General features: G+C 48.6%; 10 protein-coding genes across 10 annotated transcripts; 7 read left to right on the top strand and 3 right to left on the bottom strand.

Moving 5' to 3' along the window:
* Positions 1 to 498: 498 nt before the first annotated feature.
* ONS95_004937 (uncharacterized protein) lies at positions 499 to 2,700 on the top strand (the record flags this gene model as incomplete). Its single annotated transcript, XM_058498323.1, has 7 exons — positions 499 to 577; positions 788 to 1,100; positions 1,149 to 1,327; positions 1,376 to 1,573; positions 1,624 to 1,898; positions 1,944 to 2,561; positions 2,632 to 2,700. The coding sequence occupies 7 exons, from the start codon at positions 499 to 501 to the stop codon at positions 2,698 to 2,700; spliced, it is 1,731 nt and encodes a 576-aa protein (XP_058351837.1).
* A 478-nt stretch (positions 2,701 to 3,178) lies between these two features.
* On the top strand, positions 3,179 to 6,709 carry ONS95_004936 (uncharacterized protein). Its single transcript, XM_058498322.1, has 3 exons — positions 3,179 to 4,195; positions 4,253 to 5,013; positions 5,062 to 6,709. Exons 1-3 carry the CDS (start codon positions 3,562 to 3,564, stop codon positions 6,388 to 6,390), a joined length of 2,724 nt encoding a protein of 907 aa, XP_058351836.1. The 5' UTR covers positions 3,179 to 3,561; the 3' UTR covers positions 6,391 to 6,709.
* Positions 6,710 to 7,378: 669 nt separating this feature from the next.
* ONS95_004935 (uncharacterized protein) lies at positions 7,379 to 10,794 on the bottom strand. The gene is made up of 3 exons (XM_058498321.1): positions 9,104 to 10,794; positions 8,753 to 8,965; positions 7,379 to 8,699 (listed from the first exon to the last, which is right to left on the bottom strand). The coding sequence occupies exons 1-3, from the start codon at positions 9,362 to 9,364 to the stop codon at positions 7,689 to 7,691; spliced, it is 1,485 nt and encodes a 494-aa protein (XP_058351835.1). The 5' UTR covers positions 9,365 to 10,794; the 3' UTR covers positions 7,379 to 7,688.
* A 515-nt stretch (positions 10,795 to 11,309) lies between these two features.
* On the top strand, positions 11,310 to 12,012 carry ONS95_004934 (uncharacterized protein; the record flags this gene model as incomplete). The annotated part of the gene is made up of 3 exons (XM_058498320.1): positions 11,310 to 11,421; positions 11,477 to 11,553; positions 11,623 to 12,012. 3 exons carry the CDS (start codon positions 11,310 to 11,312, stop codon positions 12,010 to 12,012), a joined length of 579 nt encoding a protein of 192 aa, XP_058351834.1.
* A 1,314-nt stretch (positions 12,013 to 13,326) lies between these two features.
* Positions 13,327 to 13,740, top strand: ONS95_004933 (uncharacterized protein; the record flags this gene model as incomplete). Its single annotated transcript, XM_058498319.1, has 1 exon — positions 13,327 to 13,740. The coding sequence occupies one exon, from the start codon at positions 13,327 to 13,329 to the stop codon at positions 13,738 to 13,740; it is 414 nt and encodes a 137-aa protein (XP_058351833.1).
* Positions 13,741 to 13,952: 212 nt separating this feature from the next.
* On the top strand, positions 13,953 to 14,516 carry ONS95_004932 (uncharacterized protein; the record flags this gene model as incomplete). Its single annotated transcript, XM_058498318.1, has 1 exon — positions 13,953 to 14,516. One exon carries the CDS (start codon positions 13,953 to 13,955, stop codon positions 14,514 to 14,516), a length of 564 nt encoding a protein of 187 aa, XP_058351832.1.
* A 1,080-nt stretch (positions 14,517 to 15,596) lies between these two features.
* ONS95_004931 (uncharacterized protein) lies at positions 15,597 to 17,214 on the bottom strand. The gene is made up of 2 exons (XM_058498317.1): positions 16,964 to 17,214; positions 15,597 to 16,886 (listed from the first exon to the last, which is right to left on the bottom strand). The coding sequence occupies exon 2, from the start codon at positions 16,779 to 16,781 to the stop codon at positions 15,639 to 15,641; it is 1,143 nt and encodes a 380-aa protein (XP_058351831.1). The 5' UTR covers positions 16,782 to 16,886; positions 16,964 to 17,214; the 3' UTR covers positions 15,597 to 15,638.
* A 627-nt stretch (positions 17,215 to 17,841) lies between these two features.
* On the top strand, positions 17,842 to 19,128 carry ONS95_004930 (uncharacterized protein; the record flags this gene model as incomplete). The annotated part of the gene is made up of 1 exon (XM_058498316.1): positions 17,842 to 19,128. One exon carries the CDS (start codon positions 17,842 to 17,844, stop codon positions 19,126 to 19,128), a length of 1,287 nt encoding a protein of 428 aa, XP_058351830.1.
* Positions 19,129 to 20,608: 1,480 nt separating this feature from the next.
* Positions 20,609 to 23,172, bottom strand: IML2_3 (Mitochondrial outer membrane protein iml2; the record flags this gene model as incomplete). The annotated part of the gene is made up of 6 exons (XM_058498315.1): positions 20,609 to 21,071; positions 21,119 to 21,470; positions 21,540 to 21,753; positions 21,826 to 22,196; positions 22,247 to 22,746; positions 22,811 to 23,172. The coding sequence occupies 6 exons, from the start codon at positions 23,170 to 23,172 to the stop codon at positions 20,822 to 20,824; spliced, it is 2,049 nt and encodes a 682-aa protein (XP_058351829.1). The 3' UTR covers positions 20,609 to 20,821.
* Positions 22,815 to 24,333, top strand: SEM1 (26S proteasome complex subunit). Its single transcript, XM_058498314.1, has 3 exons — positions 22,815 to 23,946; positions 24,044 to 24,146; positions 24,198 to 24,333. The coding sequence occupies exons 1-3, from the start codon at positions 23,808 to 23,810 to the stop codon at positions 24,235 to 24,237; spliced, it is 282 nt and encodes a 93-aa protein (XP_058351828.1). The 5' UTR covers positions 22,815 to 23,807; the 3' UTR covers positions 24,238 to 24,333.
* The last annotated feature ends 23 nt before the right edge of the window (positions 24,334 to 24,356 follow it).

Genomic DNA, 24,356 nt, shown 5'->3' with positions numbered 1-24,356 from the left:
TGAAATATTAAATCCGATGCGAAAGTGAACAACCTAAGTGCATGCTTCTACCCGTCTACTCGTACACTACTCCACTCGTAGCGTTCGTAGTTCCCACACAGCAAATTCTGCTGTGGCTTGTTTCGCGCGGTGATCTGCTCTCCCGTCGTCTCTCCACTCCTCTCTCTCCTCTCCCCTCTCCCCTCTCCCCTCTCCCCTTTTGTTCCACCTGTCTGACATGTGCGGCTGCGGCTGGTAGAGGCAGCAACGCGCGACGACAAAGAACAACAAAACGCCTTACGTCATTGCCATTCTGCTTGTTCTCTAGCGAACGACGACATCGACTCTCCAGCCACACCGCACCGCATCACATCACATCACATCACATCAACAATCCCAACTCTTTCCTCCTTCTATTCTTTTCTTTCAACACCACAAAACTGCCACCGTCTACCTTGGCAGAACAACTGCATTGAATTCTTCAACAATACCGTAAACATCCTGAAGACTTCGATCAGAATGAAGTTCTTCTCCCAGCTCCTGGTGCTGGGTTTCGCTGCGGAGGCAACCGTTGCTAGCAGCTGGTTCAGCAAATCTGGTATGTTTACTTTCCTGTTTCAATCTCTCTTGGTCCACCTTGGAACCCCAGCTATTTTTTGAACTTCGATGAGCATCACGTACCTTCATGAGCCTTCGATCTTTCCTTGGGAATGATCATTTTGATCACTTCTGCAAAGAATTTCTGTTTCTGTTCCATCACGTCATATCACCATACTGTGCACCTTTTGCTAACCTTCTCCGTCCACAGTGTACAATAAGTGGCACGAAACCGAGCTTGAGAGATGGCTTTCCGACCACAACGTCCCATACCCAACTCCGTACGATCGAGCCCAGCTGGAGGCTGCCGTCAAGGAAAATTGGCAAACCAAGATCTCTCAGCCATATAGTGACTGGGATTCCGCTCAGCTCAGTGCATATTTGAAGCAGAAGGGTGTCGAGACCAAGGACGCTGCCGCAGAGAACACGGAGGGTCTGGTCGCTCAGGTCAAGAATTATTGGTACGAGACTGAAGACAAGGCCGAGGACGCTTGGTCGAGTGTTAAGGATTGGGTCTTTGACAGGTAAGCACGCCGTGCAAAAGCAGTGATATTTGTACTAACGCTTCTCAGCTGGACTGAGTCTCAACTCAAATCCTTCGCAGATAAGCATGGTATTCCAGTTCCCCAACCTCGTGCCAGAGATACTCTTCTCCAGAAGGTACGCTCCGGCTACGAGACTGCTGCCCAAAAGGCCGGTGAGACTGTTGCATATCCCGGCAACTGGATTTACCAGTCCTGGTCTGAGTCCGGTAAGTTTTCCAAAACTGGCCATGTGAAAGTCAACTGACACGATACAGATCTCAAGGAATGGCTTGATTTGCACGGCATTCCCGCTCCTCAACCAACTACCCGTGACAAGTTGATTGCCAGTGTTCGCCGAAACGCTCGTATTGCAAGTTTGAGGGCCGCCGATTTGCAGGCTTCTGCCTCCAAGTCTGCTGCTGCTGCCGCCGAGACCTTGAGCGACAAGCTCCTCGATTCTTGGTCCGATTCTCGTAGGTACTATCTTTCGATGACCAATCTTCATTTGCTTACGATAAAACAGAAATCAAGGAGTGGGCCGACAAGAACGGGATCAAGGTCCCTCAGGGAAGCCGAAGGAACGAGCTGTTAGCAATCGCCCGTAAGCACCGTGCTCAACTCACTGGCGACAACGTTTCCTATTCTGCAAAGAGTGCCGCAAGCAAGGCCAGCTCTTCTGGAGCATCTGCCTATGGTGCTGCTACTTCCCGAGCCGGCAACGAGTACGCCAAGGCCACAGATGATGCTGCACTGAAGGCTGAAGATCTTTTCAAGAAGGCAACTGCAACATGGAGCGAGGTAATTTTCCCCTATCATTCTTACGAATCATCCTAACATCCGCAGTCTCGTCTCAAGGCGTATCTTGACGCCCGTGGCGTCCCAGTTCCCCAAAGTGGCAAGAAGGATGAGCTTTTGGCTGCCGTTCGCCTCAACAGACACAAGGCTGCCACCGGCTGGTCTGCTTGGACTTTCGATACCTGGACTACAGAAAATCTCAAGAAGTATCTCGCTTCCTCTGGAAATAAGGCTGCTGAAAAGGCTAGCAAGCAAGCTGATGCTACTCGCGAACAGCTGCTCTCGGCTGCTCAAGATGCCTACGCTTCTGCTTCAAAGACCGGTGGTGTTGGCTATGCCTCTGTCACTTCATACCTCGCCAAGCAGACCGAGGCTGCAAAGGACTCTATCTTCGATACCTGGTCAGAGTCAGAGCTCAAGAACTATTTGGATTCCTACGGATTTGATGTTCCTCAGGGATCAACCAAGAACCAATTGATCGCTTATGCTCGTAACTCAAGAAATTACTTCCAATATGGCACAACTACTCCTCAAGGGACGCTCTGGGCCAAACTCGCCAACAGTATTCAGTACGTCAAGGACCAATTGAGCTTTGGTGCTGCTGCAGGACGCAAGCAAGCTGAGTATCAAGCCGGAAAGGGTGCTGATGCTGTGAAGGAAGGCGTCGTGAGTTCCACTCCTTTCTGTTTTCCCTCGACGACCGCGTCTGTGTAGACAGTACTAACTCTTCTCGAAGACCTATGCGACCCATCGTGCGGGTGAGGCTGCCCAAAAAGCAAAGCACCAGATCAAAGAGGAATTGTGATCGGCACATTGACATTGGAGAGTGATGTGGAGGACAGACATGATAACGACCGTGTATTACATCTTCTGAGCGCTTGTTTTCGGTGGAGTCGTGATGGAATTGGGGCTTTCTATTGAGTCAGGCTTCGTATTTCGGCTTGGGAATTGAAAAAGAACAGCAATAAATCTATCTGACTTGTACCATCGTGAAAGATGTCCCTCTATCCAGGTTGTGCTCTCATCTACATCCCAAGGGACGAATGGGAATTTTCACAGGCCGAGCGTCATCGCGATCCGGCACGCAGTCAGGACTTGGGGTGCAGCAGTAGTCTGCGAACTGAATCATGGGTAAACATGACATTTTAAAGTTTGGTAAATTTGAAGTGACTTTGAAGGCTCAATTACAAGCACAATGTCGTCGTTGTCCGGGATTGTAGACGTGCCAGTGTTCCATTCGCAAGGTGTTGGAGCCAGTCTCGGCAAAAGTAAATCCTGATTTTGTTCTTGGTCCTTCCCCGGCCAATGGTCTGAATGCAGCCAAATGGATCTCCAACAACCCCAGAAAAAGGTTCCTGATCGAGAAGTCTCCGAGCCGCCTCTTACTGTAAAACATGACATTATTAGCCCCTGCCAGCCTGCCAGCCTGCCAGTCGCAGGGATGGACAAGGGCTGGATAATAGACCGATGATGTAAGGTCCAGCCAGCTTGATTGTGGCAACCATCCAGCAAGTGCTGGCAGGGCTGTGAAGCTGGATCAGGTGAGAACGTTTGAAGCTTTGTTTCGTGGGGAGCACTTTCAAACTTCTTATTTCTGCAATTGATCAAATGCTTATATCTATCTTTGTCGCTACTTTTGGCTGTTGATCGTTGCTGGACCGCGACCATGGACTCGTTCTCCCACGATATTGTCCCGCAAGGATCTCCTGAGCGGGGGAGACTTGGACGCCCTTCATTCAGTTCGCAGAAGACGGCAGATCGGTTGCGCGAGTGCGAACGCAGACCCTCGATAGCAACTATTTCGAAGATTAAACCACAGAGGCGCTCGGTATTCAGAGAGGAGGGGCTGGATGATCTGAGCAACAGCGTGTATAAGGACGGCCCGGATATTGACCTGGGATCTTTACATGAGGGTGATGAAGATGGCTTCACGATGGAGGCGGATGGAGACAAGAATGGAGGTGTCGTAAAGGAAAGCAGGTACGACCAGAATTGTGTGAAGGATGGAGGTGCAGGACAGCCGTGGTATTCGAAACTTTCGAGGGGATCTAGACCGGTTATCAAGAGCTCTGCAACTGCTCCTCCTGGGTCATTTTCTTCTATCCCTAGAGTGGCATTAATCGTTTTCTTGGTCGCGGTTGTGGTGCCTGGATTTCGCTATGGCGGGGGAGAAGATAAGGTCAATATTGGGGGAGTAGACGCTGGTGTAATCAGGACGGCGGAATTGGTGGAAAACGCGTCGACAATTGAAGGAAGAGCAGATAGTCCTACTTCTACGTGTACAAGATGGGCGGCACAGAGTAAGTCAATTAGTCCTCCATGGTGCAAATTGATTAGAGAAGTACTAACAAGACAAGTTGCGAATGTGAATGGGACAGTATATATCTATGGCGGTCAAGCAAAATCAGCAAGTGGCCAGACAACAGACACATGGAGTAAGCAATTTAATATGCATACATCCTTATTGGTACTAACTCTTCCAGACAATAATTTCCTCACATTAGACCTGACTAAGTCCTGGTCCAGGGATGAGCCTGAATTGAAAGGGCTTCCTCAGCCATCAGGCCCTCCAGCCGTTGCTATGGGCTCTTTATGGAACTCTTACACCTCACTCTTCCTCTATGGAGGACAATTCTCCGACAATCCTCCAGAAGCGCCACTTCCTGTCTCCACTTGGGAATATGATATCAATGCCGCCAAGTGGATAGAATGGAACAACCCACGTACGTCTACTGGAAACCACTCTGAAGCTGGTGACATGCCTGTCCAAAGGTCTGCCGAAGGAGCCGGTCTGAGTGTGCCTGAGTTGGGGAAGAGTTGGTACTTTGGTGGCCATCTGGATATGTATACCACGGAGGGTTGGTCGAACCAGGTTGCTAGGGTTTATCTTAGGAGTATGTTGGAGTTTACGCATCCCGGATATGCAAATAGTGGCATCGACTCCTTAGGAACGACTAAGGCTGCCCCTCAAGGGGGAGCTTACCGAAACATCACCGAAGGCGGTTTACAAGACTCGGCCGGCTTCACGGAACGGGCAGATGGTGTGCTGGTATATATCCCAGGGTGGGGAGATGAGGGAATTGTATTGGGTTTGGCAGGTGGCACAAACGCAACCTTTGTAAGTTCTATCAATGTCGCCTTTTGGACGCTGACTGACTTTGTTAAGACCGAGATGGACACAATTGACATATACGACGTGGCGAACAGTACGTGGTACAAACAAGCTACTTCGGGTGAAAGCCCACCCATACGAGTCAACCCCTGTGTCGGTGTTGTAGCTGCACCAGATGGAACCTCATTCCAGGTGCACCTATATGGTGGACAAAATCTCATTCCCTTTGGAAGTCAGATTCAGTACTCTGACATGTGGATCCTGACAATCCCCTCGTTCACTTGGATTCAAGTTCCTATGGACGGACAATCTCAACCTGCAGCTCGAGCAGGCCACCAATGCACCATGTGGGATAGCCAAATGGTTGTAATAGGCGGCTATGTCGGCAAAGACATCTCATGCGATAGCCCCGGCATATTCGTCTTCAATACTTCCTCCCTTGAATGGCAGAACAATTTCATCTCGTTATCACCCTCTTCGTCCGACTCCTCGGACACACCTGGTACATCAGGCTCTGGATCTTTCAGCGAAGACAACGGGTATGGATATTCGATCATCCAAGGATCCAGGGGATATCAAGTCCCAGCCCTAGTGCAATCTGTCATTGGTGGGGGCTCTCAAGGAGGAGCAACAGCCACCTCCCCAGCTGTAGGTGCTGCAACAGCAGGTCCTATTGCAACCGGGAAGCCACCAACATTCACAGTCACTCAGTCTGGTTCAATCGTGACCCAGACTGCATCCCCCGGATCAGGCAGCGGATCCTCCAATGGAGCAAAACCCGAGAAATCAGGAACCAATGTAGGTGCTGTAGTAGCAGGTGTTATTGCAGGTCTCCTCGCTATCCTAGCAGCCTATCTCGCCTTTTGTTCTTGGCTGTACAGGAAGCAACTGAAGCTATACAAAAACCACGTTGCCATGGCACAGCGCACTGCGTTTACCAACAGTCCGGAGAACGCGATGTACAGCTCTGACGCTGGCTCCGACAGGCTTGCCGCTGTGAGGAGTCATGAGAAACCGCACGGTGTGGTCTTGGGACCTTTCGGAACAGAGATCGGCGGCAGCGGTACACCGGGCTCGAGTGTAGGTCGCTCCTCAACGGGCTCAAGACTCACCCCTGGAAGCGGCATGCAGGAAAGTAGTAGTGGTCAAGGCAGCTACGGATACGGTGGAGGCGTCATGCCTGGTGGTCGATACGGCAGGATGAGCGAAGGCGATGAAGGAGTAGAGTACCTGGGTGCGACCGACCCTGGGAGTTATGGTCGGCCTGGGGGTAGTCTGACTGCGAATTCTAGTGTGGAAGATCTACTTGGTGGGCAGGAACCGAGTTTCTTCTCCGTGGTGTTGAACCCGAGGCGGACGCTGAGGGTTGTGAATCTGGATTAAGGCGAAGGAAATGCCGAGCTAGACAATGTGAATAGCATGAGAGATCTAGTGTGGGTACACGACATCTTCATTTGGAGTTTCGGATTGGATATATATTTCTTGGTTGGTATATAGGTATAGGGTGGAAATCTGGGAGCAAGGCAACGGACGATTCGTCGTCATTGGATTGGAAACAATGATATGATACCCTGTCGTAATGTCTAAGCACATGAAAAAACATCACGCTATTAGCTAAGAGTAGAGAAGAGAAGGATTAGAAAATGAGAAGTACATAATTGTAATTGCTCTGTGAGTGTTTGCCAATTGCTTCTGACTCGGCTGTACATTTGACAAATAGCGACAATCGTACATCAACAATAATGATGCTCTAGCGAGAATTTAAATCTGCAAATTTGGCATGCGAATGACTGGTCTAGGATACCCATCAGTCCTTATTCCTGTTATGGTGTATTTTGTGTTCAAGTTCGGCACTCGCTTAAAAGCCGAGAAATAAACAACCTAACGCCAATGTCAAATTCTCGCATGTAAGCGGAGCAAAAGAGAAAAACGTACGCGTGCCTGGAGAAGAAAATGGACTATTCCTCATAGCATTATGAGAGTTGAAGAGGTCTGAAGCATCAATATTAAGCGTCTGAAAAGACTATACCACCAATCCTCGAAACAGCAGCAGTTAAGTCGCTCAACGAGTCAAATAGGGCGACTTAAATGCCGATTATCATTTCTGCTTATTAATGCCTCTTGGAGCTCTATTTTTATGACGTGTAGGCTTTGCTTAATTGGTAATATGATGTCGCTTATTCGGGTGGTGTTCTTGTTTCCTGTCGTCCCACTAACAGAGAGCCCGCTAGTTGTGCTGAAGTGAATGGTGCTCGGGCGAAGGAGACAGGGACTGCCGATATTCCTTTACTGTCTAGCTTTGAGTTGATATCATTATCAAAATTGGTTGAGCTATCAACCGTCTTTCTTTTCAAAATTTTCAGATGTTTACCAGCAATCTTTGAGGACACATGCTGCCAATGCCAATGGATGATATTCTCTCATTCTTTGGTTTGTCTGCTCAGAACACAGATGTAGAATAGTCCTTCTTTCCTTAAATCCAGCCAGTCTTTCTGTGTAATTCATCGTAACTCGCTCAATCAATATACTGGTATGCTGAACATGATTAACCTGCATCAGTCTTGCTCTATGATGCTTGTATATGCGATGCAGTTTTTGCTCCCTTCTCTTCAGATAGTGCTTCTCTCCCAACACCAGTTCTCTCATCAGAACTTTCCGACTTTGCCTCTTCCGCAGAAACTTCATCCCGATACCTGCTCAACAGCAGGCTCCTCTTTCTGCGGACCTAAATCTCTCCTCCTGATACTCCACCCGCCCTTCCACCCTATCCACCCGGGGTTCCATGGACTCTTTACAAAGCAAATCAGCAACGCTCCGCAAATAAATCCCACACTCGCACTTCCGCTCATCACCCATCCACCTTGCGCATACAATCTATTACCCACCGCAGTGCCCATAAGTTGTCCACAAAACACACAAAGCATGTAAGCTGTGTTGACTCTATTCCGTGCTTTCGGCTCGATGGCGAAGATCCCTGAACGATTGGCAATCTGCGCAGATTGTATGCCAATATCGATGGCGAAGGCCTGAATGATCGGGCCTGCAACGGTGTGTTTCCCCGTATATGTGCCTATGATGGTGCCGATGAGACAATATTTGAGGCCGAGGATGACACTGAAGACGGGCACGAAACGGTCGATGACTGCACGTGAGTAGAATGGTCCTACGCAAATAGCCGCAATACCTATCAGGGCGAAAAGACCGATGATAAGGGAGTCGTAGGAGTATGGTGGTGAGGAGAGGAGGAAGGTAAGTGTTGTCCAGTAGTTGGTGAAGATGCTTGAGGTAAGGAAACCGACTAGACAGGCTTGTACCAGGACGGGATGCTTGAATACCATCTTGACGATGCTGAAGAGCATGCGGAAGTAATTTATGCCTCCAGGATTGGTCGACGGGTAGTCGGGCATGAAGAAGAAGAGGAGGATTAGGATGAGGTATTGGACTCCGAAGGAGAACCAGTAGATACTCCGCCAGGAGGTGTATTGCGTTAATATTCCGGAGAGGAGACGTGCGATGAGCATGCCGAGGAGGAGGCCTGAGACGACGATTGAGAGGGCGGTTGCGCGGCGGTGAGGGGGTGCTAGGTCGCCGACGAGGGGGAGCATCAGTTGTGGAGTCACGGTTGATGTTGCTGTGATAAACGAGATTGCTAGGAAGACGGAGAATGAGTTTGTTAGACATAAGCCTAGCCACTGAGAGTTGTCAATAAAGGTAATATACTAGTGCAAAGTAGAGGAGCTCAAACCATGGTTGCGGTGAAAAATATCAGAATCAAGACAAATGCTCGACGTCTGAATATGTCCCCGAGGGGACACAGGAACAGTAATCCTGCTGCATACCCTCCTTGCATCACCGTCGGAACTTGAGCAGCTTGCTCGTTGGTGACATTGAACTCATCGGCTAAGATATTCAGAATTGGATGGTTGTAGTATAAATTAGCTACAGTGAAAGTTGCTGCCTGCAAATGTAGTTAGCAGGTAGAGCTCAACGGATCCTTCATGTCTGAGTCTCCAGATTCCTGCTAGAAATCCTTATTGTAGCTTCACACGTGTGTTTTCTTGGTTGAGAAGGGTTGCCCAGAAAGTGCCCCACTTACGAATCCAAACAGAAGATTCAAAGCCAGGCTGAATTTAGGAGGTGACTCTGGATCCCATCGACATCGCTTCGGAGTCCAAGAGACAAATTTCCATACTTTGCGAAATTTGTCATTGTCTCTGAGGTGTGCAAATCTCCTCTTCTCGTCATCACTCAGTGCTGATGGGGAGCCATTCAAATCGTCTCCGGCTTTAAGAGATTTTTCGCCGGATTCTGCATTTGCCACAGGAGCTTCGTTAGCAGCGAGCGTGTCCTCGGCCATGGTCTTGGAAGCAATGGACTCCGAAGTTGTCAAGACATTGATGATGCTCTAAAGGTGGGGTAGATATTTGATGCCGGAGAGGCTCTTCCACATTTTCTCGCGCACTTGTTCACATTTGTCCGCGATCATCAGCCGTTCCCCACCATTTGTTGATTTTCGGGTATTGAGTCAAGCCTAAGGCTAGCTTATCGTTAAAGCCGACCAGCGGGCTGAGCCTGAGCCTGAGCAGGAGCGGAAACCAGCGATGGAAGATGGACCCGATCGAAGAGCGGGCCAAAAAGCTTGGCCGCCTGCCTGAAGATGCCCGCCCATAGCGTGTTTCCTCAGAATCTGGATATTTGACTTTTATATTTATATATCCATATCCACCTGAGACGACTGTGAGGTGCGCCCCATGGGTGATCGCTCAGATCAGCTGGCATCGTAGAGACTTGTGAGGTTTCGAAGTCGATATTGGCGAGGGTGTGAAGTCAAGATTTCCTCCATTTCTCGAGTCTCGGGGTTGGAGACCAGAAACGAGGGCTAAGTATATCCATGATACAGCAAATGCCTCGCCTCGCTCGTGACGTTTACTCGGTAAGAAATGCACTAGCACTCCAGACCCGAGTGCTGCCACCCAATGAAAGGGTGGCGGGTTCGACGCTGTTTTTCGTCGTCGTCGTCGTCGTCGTCGTCGTCGTCCTCGTCGTCGTCCTCGTCGTCCTCTGGCCCATTCTAGCTTGGACATCGCCCCCAGTGCCATGCCAGGCCATGCGAGTCCAGAGTCCAGACAGACATGGCGCCAAAAGCACATACTCATCCACATCCACATCCACATTCACATCCACATTCACATCCACAACTCCTGTACTGTACATCCCGACCCCCGTGGCAATCCTGATAAGGGCTTGCTTGCCGTTTTCCACCGTCCAGCAGTCCCCACACGAGTTCGGCTCAGGCTCACGAAGGGAGGCCGAGACGAGATGCAGCAATCTCCTTGGGCAGGGGGCAGGATATTACCTTAACATTGCCCTGGCCCCGTAATAATATCCTCTATCCCTTCAAGAACGGTCCGCACTGCCAGAAAGTCGAGCTCTGAAGAGTGCGCACTCGCAAGCAAGCAAGAAGGTCGAACAATACTGTAGAAGGTGAGGGGAGCTGATGCATCGTCGTACTGTAGTGTAGTGTAGTGTAGTGTAGTGTAGTGTAGTCTCGGGTTGGACGGAAGCACACGCCACGCCACGCCACAGCTAAGTTTACAGTGATTTAAATTTACCTTACCTAGACCTGCCTTGGCTTGGCTACGAGCCTACGACTGAATGTACAGTACTGTTGCAGTATTCATGCATGTCAAGCGCATCCGCAGGTGTTTGAATACGATGCCCTGCCATGCCCTGCCCTGCCCTGCCCTGGTCCAGTAGTACAGTAGCGGTGCTGGACGTGCTACAGACTCTGCTGGCGTGGTGTTGTCTCCAGTCTCCAGTCTCCAGTCTCCAGTAGTAGTAGTTGTCCCAGGCTTGGCCCAGCCCCAGCACCGTGAGAATGGACCCCAGCCGAACAATCTAAGTGAGTGCGCTAGCCTAGTACGGCATAGACCCGCCGGGCCAGCCTATCATTTCTCTCATTCCTTCCTTCAGAGCCCACTAGCGTCTCGTCTTAGCGTTTCGGCCCCTGCAACAGTGCAAGAAGCCTGCGAGGCAGGTGCGTTGCGGTGCGGTGCGGTGCAGGGCCCGCCTCACGATTTATTTACCTTTGCCCTGCCTTAGGTTCCCTTCCCTCATGACCCATTCCACCCCATCTCCTTCCCACATCTTCCGTGAGAGCTTCAGCTTCAGTTTTGTCTCGTCCTCCTCACACACTCAACTCCACCCCACTCCAACATCATCACCTTCATCCCCCCCCCCCCCCCCCCCCCCCCCACTTCAATATCATCAATTGAGTCGCAGTCAATCTCCCGACCGTCAAGATGTTTGTCAAGTCAACTGTCGCCGTTGCGCTGTTCGTCAGCTTCGTTGCTGCACAAAGTACCACGTCCAACTCCACCATCGACCCCGGCACCATCGATCCCACCATGAGATGTGAGGACTTCCCAGTGCTCTTGACTGTGCGATGCATAAACTGACATGTGTGCAGCTCAATGGTGCCTTGGTCAGAAGAACACCTGCGGAACTCTCTGCAGTGGGGATCTCCAAAATAACGACTGCGATGTCGTATGTGTTCCTCTATACTATACTTTCTATCCTTCTCTTCAACCAATTGCTAACAACTGTTCTTCCTAGACCACCCTGACATTCAACTGCACCTGTGGCGCCAACAGCTCCGAGCCAGGTCTCATCTATTACCAGAACACCATGCCAACCTTTATCTGCGAGGAGATCTACAAGCAGTGCATAGCAGCCAATGTCGGTGTTGCGTCTGCTCAGGCAAACTGTGATGCAAACGAGAAGAAGAACTGCGGTCACCTCGATCCTGCCAATTTCACTGCCGAAGTCGTCAGCTCGAGCACAAGTGCCTCCTCCACCCCCACCGGTACTGCCACCCCAGCCGCTTCTGGAACCAATTCTGCTACCAGCTCCTCGACCGCCGCCGCTGCAACCATGATGCCTGCTCAATTCGGTACTGGTGCCATTGCTCTCGGTGTCGCTGCTGCTTTCGGCTACATGCTCTAGGTTGGTTATAGTCAATGGCCTTCCGACTAGCTACGAGAACTGGATCCTTTCCGATAATACGTTCTTGGAGCGTCTGCGGCTGGCTTGTGCATATTGTACTTGTGTTTACAGCGTTCTTTTTTAGCATTGGTGTTGTGGCTCGTCAAACCGCGCTCGTGGCATCTTCTCTGACTTTACACCCGGTGTTTGCGACTGCATACAGATATATGGCGCTGCTACTGAACGGTGGCAGGATTAATGGGACGAGTAGATGATTCATGATTGGTTGGAGATCAAAGGCCGGCGGATGAGGATGGTCTTCGGAGATTTGAGGCTCTGCCAATCGCACAGTTGATTATGATGAACCTAGCATAGGAAATACCATGGTTTCAAATCAGGGCCTACTTGCTACATGACAGTGTGAAGCGAGGTCTGGAGTCTCGACATGAGCGTGCTGACACAATGGAAAAGCGTTGATCATACTAAGTTGGGCAAGTGGGGGATCGACAAGTGGTGCCTGGGACGAAAAAAGAATGTCGAGTGCTCAAACACTCCCTAATGCTTCACAAATTCCATGTCCTAATGGTAACCTTTACGGAGAGTCATTGATGTGCTAGTAAGACTACATTCATTGTGAATATATCCTGGCTCGGCGAAGACCACCAAAGTTCTAGCTGATTGAAGTTCGTTTAGTGTCCTGGTTCGAATTTTGTTCGAGTGAACGCAGCAAAGGTCCTGGTGTTGAAGTGTTCACGCCCCCTTAGTCATCTATGAGCCGTGCAAGTGCACTTAAATGCGCAAAAAAGACGCCGAGGCTTATTTGGATTTCGATTTATTCTGTTGGCCGATATCTGAGTGAACAATCCCAGCTTACAGTCTTGGGTGGAACTCTCAGTGTTCTTCGTTCACATACAAGCTGGAGCTTTCGGGTGGTCGTAGGGTCGTGTCCGCCTCCAGATCTAGCCATCTGCAGCTGGAGCAGGAGGAGGATGAATATTGCTGGTTGCTTAGAACTACTCTCAGGCGGCTCAAGGTGGTGAGATCATTCTTACCTATCCTCTAGAAATCTGGGAGGACCTTTCCAAGTATCCTGCTCAAGCATTTCAAGCGAACTGTGCTGCTTGAGCAGGTGAGCACCATTATTGAGGTCGATCAGCAAAGGTTACTGGTCAACGTGGACCACGCAACAGAGAGTCTCCTCTACGCTGGGATCGAGAACCTCGTCCATGCACCTGCATAGCTACCAGCTGAGTCCGAAAGACATGTCGAATCTCAATTATCAACTACATTTGTCCAGTTCGTTTCTTTGTAGGGCCATTGCTTTCGGATCCCAACATGTCATTGTTGCTTTTAACGACCCACCTCGGGACCCTCGAGGTTCCCAACATTCTCCAATCTTGGCTGGGTGGCACCAAAACATCTAGTGTTATTTACAAGTCAATTACATGTTTCCGCCACCATGGTTTCCGCCCTGACTTTTGGCTCCTGGCGTTCCTGCCAGATGACCACCCACCCACCGATCCCACTGAGACCCGCCTCTTACAATTCTCATATACCCCAGAAGATACCAAGACCTACCACGACCTAATAATCAACATGTCCGAGACGCGAGATACCGACTCAAACGGTGGCCGACTCATCTCTGCAAAGCGACACATCCGCCGTGTCCTCGTCGAGGCTAGGCTCCGCGTCTCTTCCGTCGAGAGAACAGAACATGATGAGATCGATTTTCTGTCTTGGACGTCGTAGAAGATGGCAGTATCGAGAAACCGGACGAGACTACTTACGGCTATTTCCAGATCGAAGTCAGGTCACCAGCATATTATTTCGCTCCTGAGGCATTGTATGAAGTGCGGCTTGCATGTCAGGCATTGACGAATGACTTCTGCCTGCTAGCAGTGTAGACTTCCTCGTTACATGTCCATGTTGAGGACGGCAAGCGCAGTTTCGATGCAGAGGCAATGCGGAGATTGGAGGCATTTATATGGGCTTTTGAACCCCAATTGCAGTCTATACATCCTCCTCATAGGCAGTGGACTTATTATGCCATCAGCTTGCGGGCCTCCGCAAGAAAATCTTGTCACTACCAAGATAAATACGACTGGATTCCTTCCGGGACAACTGGTGCTTTGGATATTTACGATTTTGAAGATATTCTGTGTCTACGCGATCAGGTCATTGATATATCGGGATATCTCAAGAATAGCCATGTGAGTATCTGCGGTATTGCATCTACGGTGATAGATCCTAGCCATGCGAAGAAAACGGTGGAGTGGCGACAGCATAAGGGGACACTTGATGGGGAGCAAGTTGCAAATTGGACATCAATTGCTGTAGGGATTATGTATTTTGTCAGAGACGCTCCAGTGCAGTATTTCATTGACATCATATCTATCGCTCTGTTTGAGACATGGCAGAAAGTTGATGATGGTCGAGACGCCGAGCGAGAAGAAGAAGATGGCCCAATATTCGCCGATGGGCTATTTCCGATCGACAAAGTGCTGAGACTGTTTTTGCCTGATTAACAAGCCGAGTACTATCTCAATAGATGGTATGTTCCCCCGAAGATGCTTCCACAGGACGCAAGAAGCTCAAAGATGGTATGGAATTATGAGAGAGAGCTACATCCTAGATCTGAAGAGTATGAAAGGCGCTACCGCTTTCGTAGGCTTTGGGTAGCTCCATGTGGTCGCCTCATAGTCTCAGGGTGAGGGGAGATTCTCAGAGCGAAGTTGAAAGGACGAATGATGGCGCTACCGAGAGTGGGCATGTGGCAGAAGGATACGTGAGTTAGATTGAACGGGAGTGGAGGGCTTCAATGGAGAAAATGAAAGAGACAGACGAGAACGTGGGGGGAAAATGGATGGCAATGAATATTAATGGACACGCGGTGGTAGTAGCTCTGGGCTGCCGCGTCAGGAACAGGAGTAAAACAAGGACTTGGGCAACATGGCACTTCCCTCAAAACCCCCGGCGAAGACATACGACTCACGACCTATTTCTATCTCACCAATGATAGCTATAGCTACCAGTCCCCATTCCTATTCTTTTCCAAATACAAGAAATGAGAAGTCAAAGATTTCGCCTGCCAAGTCGGAAAGCTCAAAGGTTGCGACAAGAAGCATGGCGAAGCTACTTTAGCGGAATTGAGCGGACAGATCAAGATTCCGGAGGATGGGAGATTAAATTCACTTTTACTTTTGGGGGAGATGGAGTGGATGGAGCTACTTGTGGTTGAACATGACTCCCGGCTGGTATGAATGGTCCGTTGGGGAATAATTTTCGGGGATTTGGAGGATGTGGTCATGAGAGGGACTATGATATAGGGGATATGTCTCCCATCACAGCCGATTGATGTGAGCGGTGGGGATGATGCTGAGGAGTTGGAGTTGTCTTGAAGGTACTGGGGCATGGAGAGTTGTTTTGGAAGCGAATGACAGCCACGGTTTTGCGTTGATGATTTCCGATGTGGACTCAAGCGTCGAGGCGCTGGCAATGTTGACCCACATCATATTCTGAGAGTGTTGTTCGCTTAACACATCTGCTTTAGCTGGAAGTCAACAAACAGATCACTATGTTCTTGGCTTACATGTTCAACCTTGGGATACTCATATGTATAAATATATGATCCCTACTTCATTTCAAACTTATAATGGTGTGAGCATTTTGTCCATGCCCAATTCAATCGAGCAAAGAACCTCCTCCTCATTCGCCATCTCTCTGTCAACCGCAATCTTCTTCGGATAACAGTACGCTAACCACGGCATCCCGAGCTTCTCCAAGACAATTGCTAGTGGGCACTCCTCTACGCTTGTTCCGACATGAGCTCTCAAAAAGTTCGCCAGTTTCGTCTTATCGATACTATCCGCAAACATCATTAGCTGCACACAGAATTTGATCCAGAGCTCCAACTCCTCAAGTTCCAGACTGTCTTTATGCTGTCTGAACTCAACGGTGCGTTTGTACAAGCAAGTGATTGGCCTTTCACCACTGACATCCCCGAGATGATATGCGAGTCTGGTCCCACCTTTTTGGGAAATTGCTGTCCGAGGCTCTGTCATGTGTGCGAAGACTTGAACAGACTTGCCTCTCTGATTCAGAATATCCTCCAGCCCTGCACGAATGTCCAACTTCCCATTCCTCGAATGGCTCCTGGAGAGTTCGGAGTGTCTTTTGAAAGACGGACACATACCTTCATTGTCAATCCTGTGCTTCGGATGAATCGTTTCGATCTGCTCCTCGAACGTCCAAATGGTTGCCAGTAAGTTTTGTACCGCTTCGAACGCGAACCCTTCCATCCCATTGCCAACGTGTACTTGTACTCCGCAGCTCCTATTACACGAGATCCTGTACGTATCTCTCAACACCTGACACACTACCCCAATCTCATGAAAGGCGCTTTCATGCCCATAATAGTACGGCGGAGAGTTTATCTCGATAGGAAGGAAGTGATAACCTTCCAAAGATGGCGCTTTGATAGTGTTGTCATGTTTCACGACCCAGGAGTTCTCGTGACCAGTGGGGAAGGCTTCTCCTATGGACCTTACCGCTATTGCCGGTATTCCAACGGAGAATAGGGTCGAAGCAACGTGTTCGTGGAGATTGGCGACCCAGGAATCATGAGGGCCAGTTACAAACCCGGTTATGCGACGGGGATCGCTGGGGTGAGGATCGATAGAGCCGGATGGGTTGAGAGAGATGGCGATGGCGAATTCGAGTTCGAGGCCAAAAGTCAAGTTAGACTTCTGGGGGTCGGGTGGGCCGTAGAGGTTTACCGGTGTGACACCCATGTTTTGAGGGAGAAGGCGATGTTCTGTTCGGACCAGGTCTGCGTTGTTTCAGGTAATAGCCCGCAAGAGCGCTGTTAGAACTTCCAGAATGGTATATACCTATGACTTGCAAGCTGTGAGAACGTTTTTGAGATAATATAGAGGAGCTAGAAGAGGAAAGAACCCAAGATCCAAACGCATACAGTAAAGATACATGAGCCCCGGGGAAAAGTTTGCCTTATTTGAAGGGAAGCAAACTCCCTTTCCGGATATGCTCGAGCATTAATGGCGTTGTTGAGGATTAATACATCGAGACAAGTCGACAAAGAGTATAACATAGAGCTCTATGTGTGCCAATAAAGAAAGTTAATCAATAATAAGTTAATTGTTTGATTGGACTTTGTTTCTCCTTTGATTTAATGGAAGTAAAACTCGTGGGCTTGCCAGTGACGCCTGCATAGAGAAGAATTGTTTTCATAAAACTCATGCGCCACTGAGTCAAACTACTGTTCTTCTGATTATCTGTATATGAAGCAATCAGGGATCGTCCAAATAAATGGTGTGGCAGATGACATTTAGCGGGGAAAGGTATGCAACAGGCCCAAGCGAGACTCGATACAAGTAAACAGCACAGGGAGTTTGATTCATGCAGGTCATCAACAGAAGCAAGGGCCCCTGCAACGATACATTTCCCAAAAAAATTAAAAAAAATTCCAACGCATGGAAACTTAGTGTGATGGCTAGTGCCTTTATCACAGGTAGCCTTTATGGTAATAGCACCCACACAAAGAACAGGAACAACGTGAATTTGTGAAAGGCTCCAACAATAAAATCATAATAATACACTCAAAGGCTCACACAAAGGGATTAATCAAGAATTATGGAGTAGTTCGTGATGTTTGTCAAAGACTATTATGCTGTTTCTGGATATAACTTGACATAAACTTACAATACGTTGTAAAAACCACGCATCCAGCCGGCAACATCAACACAATTCGCTTCTGTCCATGCTCTACTCTGTCTTCAATTCCTTGGTATAGTACATTTCTGATCCTCCAGCAGCACATTTTCTCCGCGCAGGATGAGTTCCTACAGCGGAACACCCTCGCCTAAGGATAAGCCAGATGGTACTCCAGACTATGAAATCATACCCAGACCAGAACTCACATTTGGCGTAGAACTCGAGTTTGGCATCGCTCTTCTTCCTCGAGGTTACATAGATCCACATCCGGAAGATGCCCGCAAAGTCTACGGTATATTGGAACCTGACCGACCAGAATTCAAACTTGCTGATATTCTCTGCTTAGGGCTCCACGAACCTGAGTGTATCGAAGACGAGATAGAAGAGATTGCACCTATCCAACTACATATCGCAAATACTTTGAGAACACAAGGTGTCTTTATGTGTAGTGATGTAGACGGTGATAAGACGGATTATGACTTGGGTAGTTCATGGCTCGTAAAATCGGATCCCAGTATCAAATTCCCACCTTTGAACTACAAGTTTCGCGATATCGAGGTAGTATCCCCTCCATTCCACTTCTGCAAAGAGGCACTGAACGAAGTGAAAGTTGTTTGCCAGACTTTGCCTACCCACTATCGACTCATCTCAAACACGACATGTTCGACTCATGTTCACGTAGGAAATGGAGTTCAGGGCTTCACAGTAACGCATCTTCGAAGCCTTATGGCTCTACTATGGGCTTTTGAACCTCAACTGGATACCCTGCATCCCCAGCATAGGGTGGGACGGACCAGATATAATGGGTCTCTTCGAGAGCATTCCAAACTGGGACTCAAGCTCCGGGCGAAAGGAATGAAATCGAGAGATGGGTTGCGGCGTATATTTCGAACAGAGGAGATCAACGAAATCGCGGACATACTTAGCGTGCCCAGCTACCAGACACAGATGCCGTACACTATAGCATACAGCATTACCAACCTCATGGAGAAGGGAAGGCCCGACTCATATGAAGACTTCGTTGAAGCGGAACAAACCAAGAAGAAAGTGGAATTTCGCCATCACGAAGGGACATTCGATGCAGAAGCCGTGACGCAGTGGATCAGGCTTTGCGTTCGGCTGGTCGAATTCGCGGAAGAGGTACGACCAGACATGTTGCAAGCCTGGTTGGAAGCATACATCGACACAAACTACAATGTAACACAGATACTCGAAGCTATCAAAGCGCCACAGGCAGCTGAGTATTATGGGAAGAAACTAGCTGAAAGAGCGGCAAGGGGACCGGACACAAGCGAGAGGATCGTCCCTAACTTCCATGTAGACCATCTTGAGGAATCAATGATAAATAATTACCTTCGTGAGCTTGGAGGCTGCTGTCAAGCGCGCGACAAGAGACGATATAATTAGATTATAGATGATTTGTTTAGTAATAGAACTTGACAGTACTGGTATTGAATCGTGCAATCCGACGACAGAATCTGATATGTCCCGCCTTATTCGCTTGCCTTTATTTACATCGATGACAATACCCGCTTAATAGACCCATTTCGACGGAATTTCGCCATAGGATCACATGAATTCCCCAAAAAGATTCAGAACAAGAATTTAAGAACATTACTATACTTAAAAAGGCATTGATAGAACAATCGGAATTGCCAATAGAGGCAAGTAGTTCAGTCTCCAAGCGAAGTTGCACATTTGGGAGTGGTCAAGCTCATTTCGTAAGAAATTCCAGGGAACGATTCCCTTGAAATTGGTAGCACCTGGTAACAATGTAAGCTAAGGACACAAACTCCTCGCATCTCCATCCCTTCTGTTCAATATTTAGGGACATAAGACACATATTAAATCCCGGAAACCACAAGCAAAAGCCCTCTTGCTCGCCACGCCTTTCTAAAATCCATACCTCAGCCACCCCATAACTTCAGTACACTGAATGGCAACCTCCAACGGTGGCTCCTCCGGACACGAAACCTCGTCACTCGGAACCAGACAAGTAATATGCCCACCAGCCTCTGCTGCCTGTCGCGCAGAACGCATCCGACTAACCCGCAGTAGGTCACGTTGGCATCCGTGGTTGTACTCGTCAAATCTGCCACCAGCTGGATTGGTTAACGTAAGGCGTCTGCCGCGCTGGCGAGGAGGGAATTGATTATACAATATATCGTTGATGGTGAAGCGTTGGCGGTGTTGACGAATTGCATCTTCATCATAGGTTGGTCGAACTGCAATTCCAGAACCTGCATGCCTCATGTCGGAAAACGTCCCAACAATCTCTTCGTTTCGCAACTGCGTTGGTGGTGCAGCCTCTTGCCCAGGTATTTCAGCAAACGGACTCTGATTATATATCTCAATCACTGGAGTGTCTTCCGTCAACTGTACAATTCTCGATCAGCTCGAAGGTAAGCTGAATCTTGTGCCTAATGTTTGTAGATTTAGACCAGCTAAGCAGGGTCCGGGATCAGTGTTTTGAGAAGGAGACATGTTTCAGAAGCAGTTCATGATGAATCCTTGACATCGAGAATGGGTTGTTGTCTCTGTTATCTGGCAACACGCGAAAGTGGTAGTGGTGTGGTCGCACATGTTGCAATCTTGTGTGTTTGTTGGAAGAGGCCTGTTGAAGCGCGAGATGAGTCACGTCGCTGACCACAATCTAGGTGAGTGGACAAAATGTATATATATACATGTTGTTGATCACTGTCGCTTTGAAGACCCTTAATTTGATTGATGGTGAAAAGTATGGTGCAAAGGATGGTGCAAAGGATGGTGCAAAGGATGGTGTTGCGTACTCGCCTATTTGCGAGGTAAACAAAGAAATATTACCAGGAAGCTTACGATACAACAGATAAGACAGTTTGAAAGACGACGGAACACTGCATGTCAAAATGTGGAACAAATATCACTTTTTCTTATGGAGTAGAAGATTCCCGTGGCTGCTCTTCAGCACACCTTTCCACGCCACGCAACACCTCGAAGCCCTCCATGAGCAGCCGTCATCATGCGCCTAACTAGATCTCAAGCATATCATAGTTATACCTCTGGGACCTTCATAACTCATGCACCAAAGTAATCTGTCTATATGCACCCCTCGAAGCAAAGTTTAAAACCCCATGATCTTCCTGTGCCTCTCTACAGTAAGTATTGATGTCGTGAGCTTGATGGACATCCGCGAGTCCAACACCCATTCATATGGCCATTTCTGAGTCTTTGTAAGCCATTCCTGGCAGTCAAATACCTTTGATTTATGGTCCGCGCCGTCCAAATCCTTTTCAACCCAAGCCAAAGCAGCCATTTCATAGTGCGCGCTTGGGCATGTCCAGTCATCTTTTAGATTGCCCCTGAATGCGTTTCTGCGGATCATTAGGAACCACAGCTTGTCTAGAAGGGGGGAACTGACTTATCGTGAGGTAATATCTCAGTCGTAAGGATCTGTCGAGCTTCGTCATATCGTCCTAAGTTTCGGATAAGCGCAGCCCGGAGAACCGCCTGGATCGCAGTTTCGTCAAGATCCTCTTTGAACTTTTCTGCGTGGGTTGTCCTGTCCCACGATAAACAATCGAGGGACTGTTGCAGCTGAACATTGTCTTGTTTCTTCATTCCACCCCAGAAGTATACCATTTCCGTCAGTGGACTTGCCCCGATTGCATCGATGAGGTCTACTTTCCAAGTTTTGGATCTCTCTACCCATTTTTGTACTTTGCGAACAATGTATAAATCAAAGGGCAGATTTTGTGCCATGACTTTTTGTTCTGGTTGCATAAACATCAGTATCTATGTCTCGAAAGTTCAATAAATAGCGGCTGTTAGTGTAGACTTACTGCCTGCCATGGTAGGAGCCTTCTTCAGGAACTCGGTTGCTTTCTCTTTGAACGCCTTGGCCGCAGCAGGGTCACTTTCGCGAACGTTGCGGTATGACTCAAGATACGCCACGCCAGTCAAGTAAGCATACAGCGTTGGTGACCAAGTGCTCAACTCTGCTGCTTGTATCCAGCTCCTTGCGGTCAAGTCGTAGTCTTGTGAATACATAGCAGACTGTATTGAAGTAAGTGTTGTTTTTTTGGGAATGAGTTTCATTCAATGAACTGCAGGTCCACCGGTACTTACAAGAGATAGTTCGAAAATGTTGATGAGGGCAATCTGTTTCATCTGGCTGTTGGAGTTTTCGGACAGAATTTTGATAGCAGCACCAAGATTTCTATTGGAAGAGTGCATTCGTGCCTCCTCCATCTTCCATAGCTTTGATTCTGGGTATCTGCGCCGCATGTCTCCCAGAAGAGTATGACACTTGGCTCTTGGATAACCAGAGATGTCATCACTTGCCATTTCGTCCGTAGGAAGAATATCACAGAAGCCGACTAGGCCGTTGTAATATGCAAGGAGTACAATACCAGCGATGGCACTGTTGAAATTATTGAAACGAGCCGCTTGCCAGAGGTACCTAGTCCCCCGTTCTCTATCTCCCTTGAAGCCAACGACTACCAAAACTGGTCAGTGCCTCCCTATTCATAGGACATTCAATACTCACTGTACAAAATTCTATTGAAAACGGGATTCTCAATCATTGAAAAGACAACAAGCAAAATACCGTAACATAGTCTCGTACCCGAATGGATGAAAACATCTGTATGAGATGTGATTCCAACAGATGCCGGATCAATATCCAGAAGTTTGCTCTCAACTCGGGTAGGAATCTGCAACGAACCTGTCGTGGCAGAAGTCTGTGTCCGATGTAATGGCGGGCTTCCTGGACTCCCATTAAGAACAGCAGCACCTGCAATAGCCGCCTTCTCATCATCAGTTGTGGTAGCTCGAAGAGAAGCTCCATCGCTACCACCTGGTAACTTCACATTCTCACGGTCAGCCTCTTTGCGTGAAGCTACAGAGCCCCTCCGAGAAGCAGCTCGTTTCTGCAGATACTTTGACTCGATATCCATGATCCCGTCAAGAGTCATGAAACTCTTCCGTAGTTTGAAAAAGCCCCCCATTGCTCCGGTCACACTCCCAGACAAGACAGCACATATTGCACTCGTCAATTGGGAGACGAAAGATCAGGTCAGTATATACATTATCCAACGTGGAATATGAGGACTTACTGGCATAGCACAAAAGATATTCTGTCCCAGGTGGATATATGTGAGATTGAAATGCTGTGGGAGATTTCTGAGCAGTTTTCATATCCTCCCAAGTCTTATTCTCAGCGGACTGTAGGATAGAAGCCGCATCCTTCATCAACTCCTTTTCAGCAGCCAACATGGAAGATATGAAACTGGATATTCCCCGTCCCAGATGATGGTATGAGGAGTTCTGCTGTTTCAGGATCTTGTCGGCTTCTGCAATGTCATCGTTGAGTAACTTCAACAATGCCTGTTCAACCTGCAATAGATGCCGATCTTCTTCCTCGGCAACCATTGGGGCCGTAGCCTTAGTCGCACCTCTGAACCACCGGCTCATGTTGTACTTGGTATGGCACGTGTGTTGATTCCTTGGGAGATATATTTCCGTAGTCCACCCGGATCAGACGGGAACAATACTCATGGATTTGGGACAATTCAGCCTTTCTAGCTGCACCTTGGTCATAAGATACAATAAGATTACAAGCAGAAGTTTGAAACGGCAGCCTCCGCGGTCGAGGAAGATGTTGAGGAAGGAAATATTTGAACAGTCAGCAACGCGATAGAGCGGCGGCGGCACACTAAACGAGTCAAAAGAGGTGGGATGAATTTGCGTCCGGAGGAATACAGTATCAAAAGAAGACCGATTTCCCCAGAAAAGCAGAACTTCACAAGAAGTAACAGTAAAAGCTAGATCAAATTTCCACTCAGCAAAAGATCCCCACGCCGCCATCGAACAGGCCCCGACGGCGACTTAGATCCATTTTGGTCGCGGCCTAGTGGGGTTTCTTGCTGACTCGTTCGGTTGCAGCATCTCAAGCTCGCTCGCATTCGTTTTCAAGCCGAGCTCTTGACATACAAATCAGCCTCAAACACCACAAGCGCATCACCTTACGAAACCTTCCAAAATCCATATCCACAACTTTCAGCAGTCATCTGTACACATACCGTGCCCTCGTCATACGCGTAATCGATATGTCGGCTGCACCAGCATCAGGCGCTGCGCCGGCCAGCAAGGCTGTTGCCACAGACAAGAGCGACGAGTCAGTAAAGGATAACAAGCCTACTGCTGCGCTGGAGGAGGATGATGAGTTCGAGGATTTCCCAGTTGAGAGTATGTTCATAGTTTCTCCTTGGGATAGCAGAAGAGATGAGTCTGGAGGCCTCGAGCAGAGGTCTGGCTTGGATCGAGACTAATGCTCGTTTGGCAGATTGGACACAAGAAGAGACCGAGGTACCGGGCGACAACACACATCTGTGGGAGGAGAGCTGGGATGACGATGATACGAGCGAGGACTTCTCTGCGCAATTGAAGTAAGCAGCCTCTTGAATAAGTTGTGTTCTACAAGCTAATCATTTGTCTAGGGAGGAGCTTAAGAAGGTTGAGGCGACCAAGAAGCGTTGACGAGATTCGATCATGGGTACGGATATAATGGCTAGATGGAGTTTGGGGCTTTACTAGAGACCACCATAAAAGGGTAGCATACAAATGGCATCACTGGTCTTCCGCATAGGCGTACAGAG

Source organism: Cadophora gregata (assembly GCF_030347475.1).
Source record: "Cadophora gregata isolate MNR1 chromosome Unknown scaffold_15, whole genome shotgun sequence".
Classification (NCBI taxonomy): Eukaryota; Fungi; Ascomycota; class Leotiomycetes; order Helotiales; family Ploettnerulaceae; genus Cadophora; species Cadophora gregata.
The sequence above is the reverse complement of the archived record's forward strand: the minus strand, read 5'-3'. Positions and strand labels throughout refer to the sequence as shown.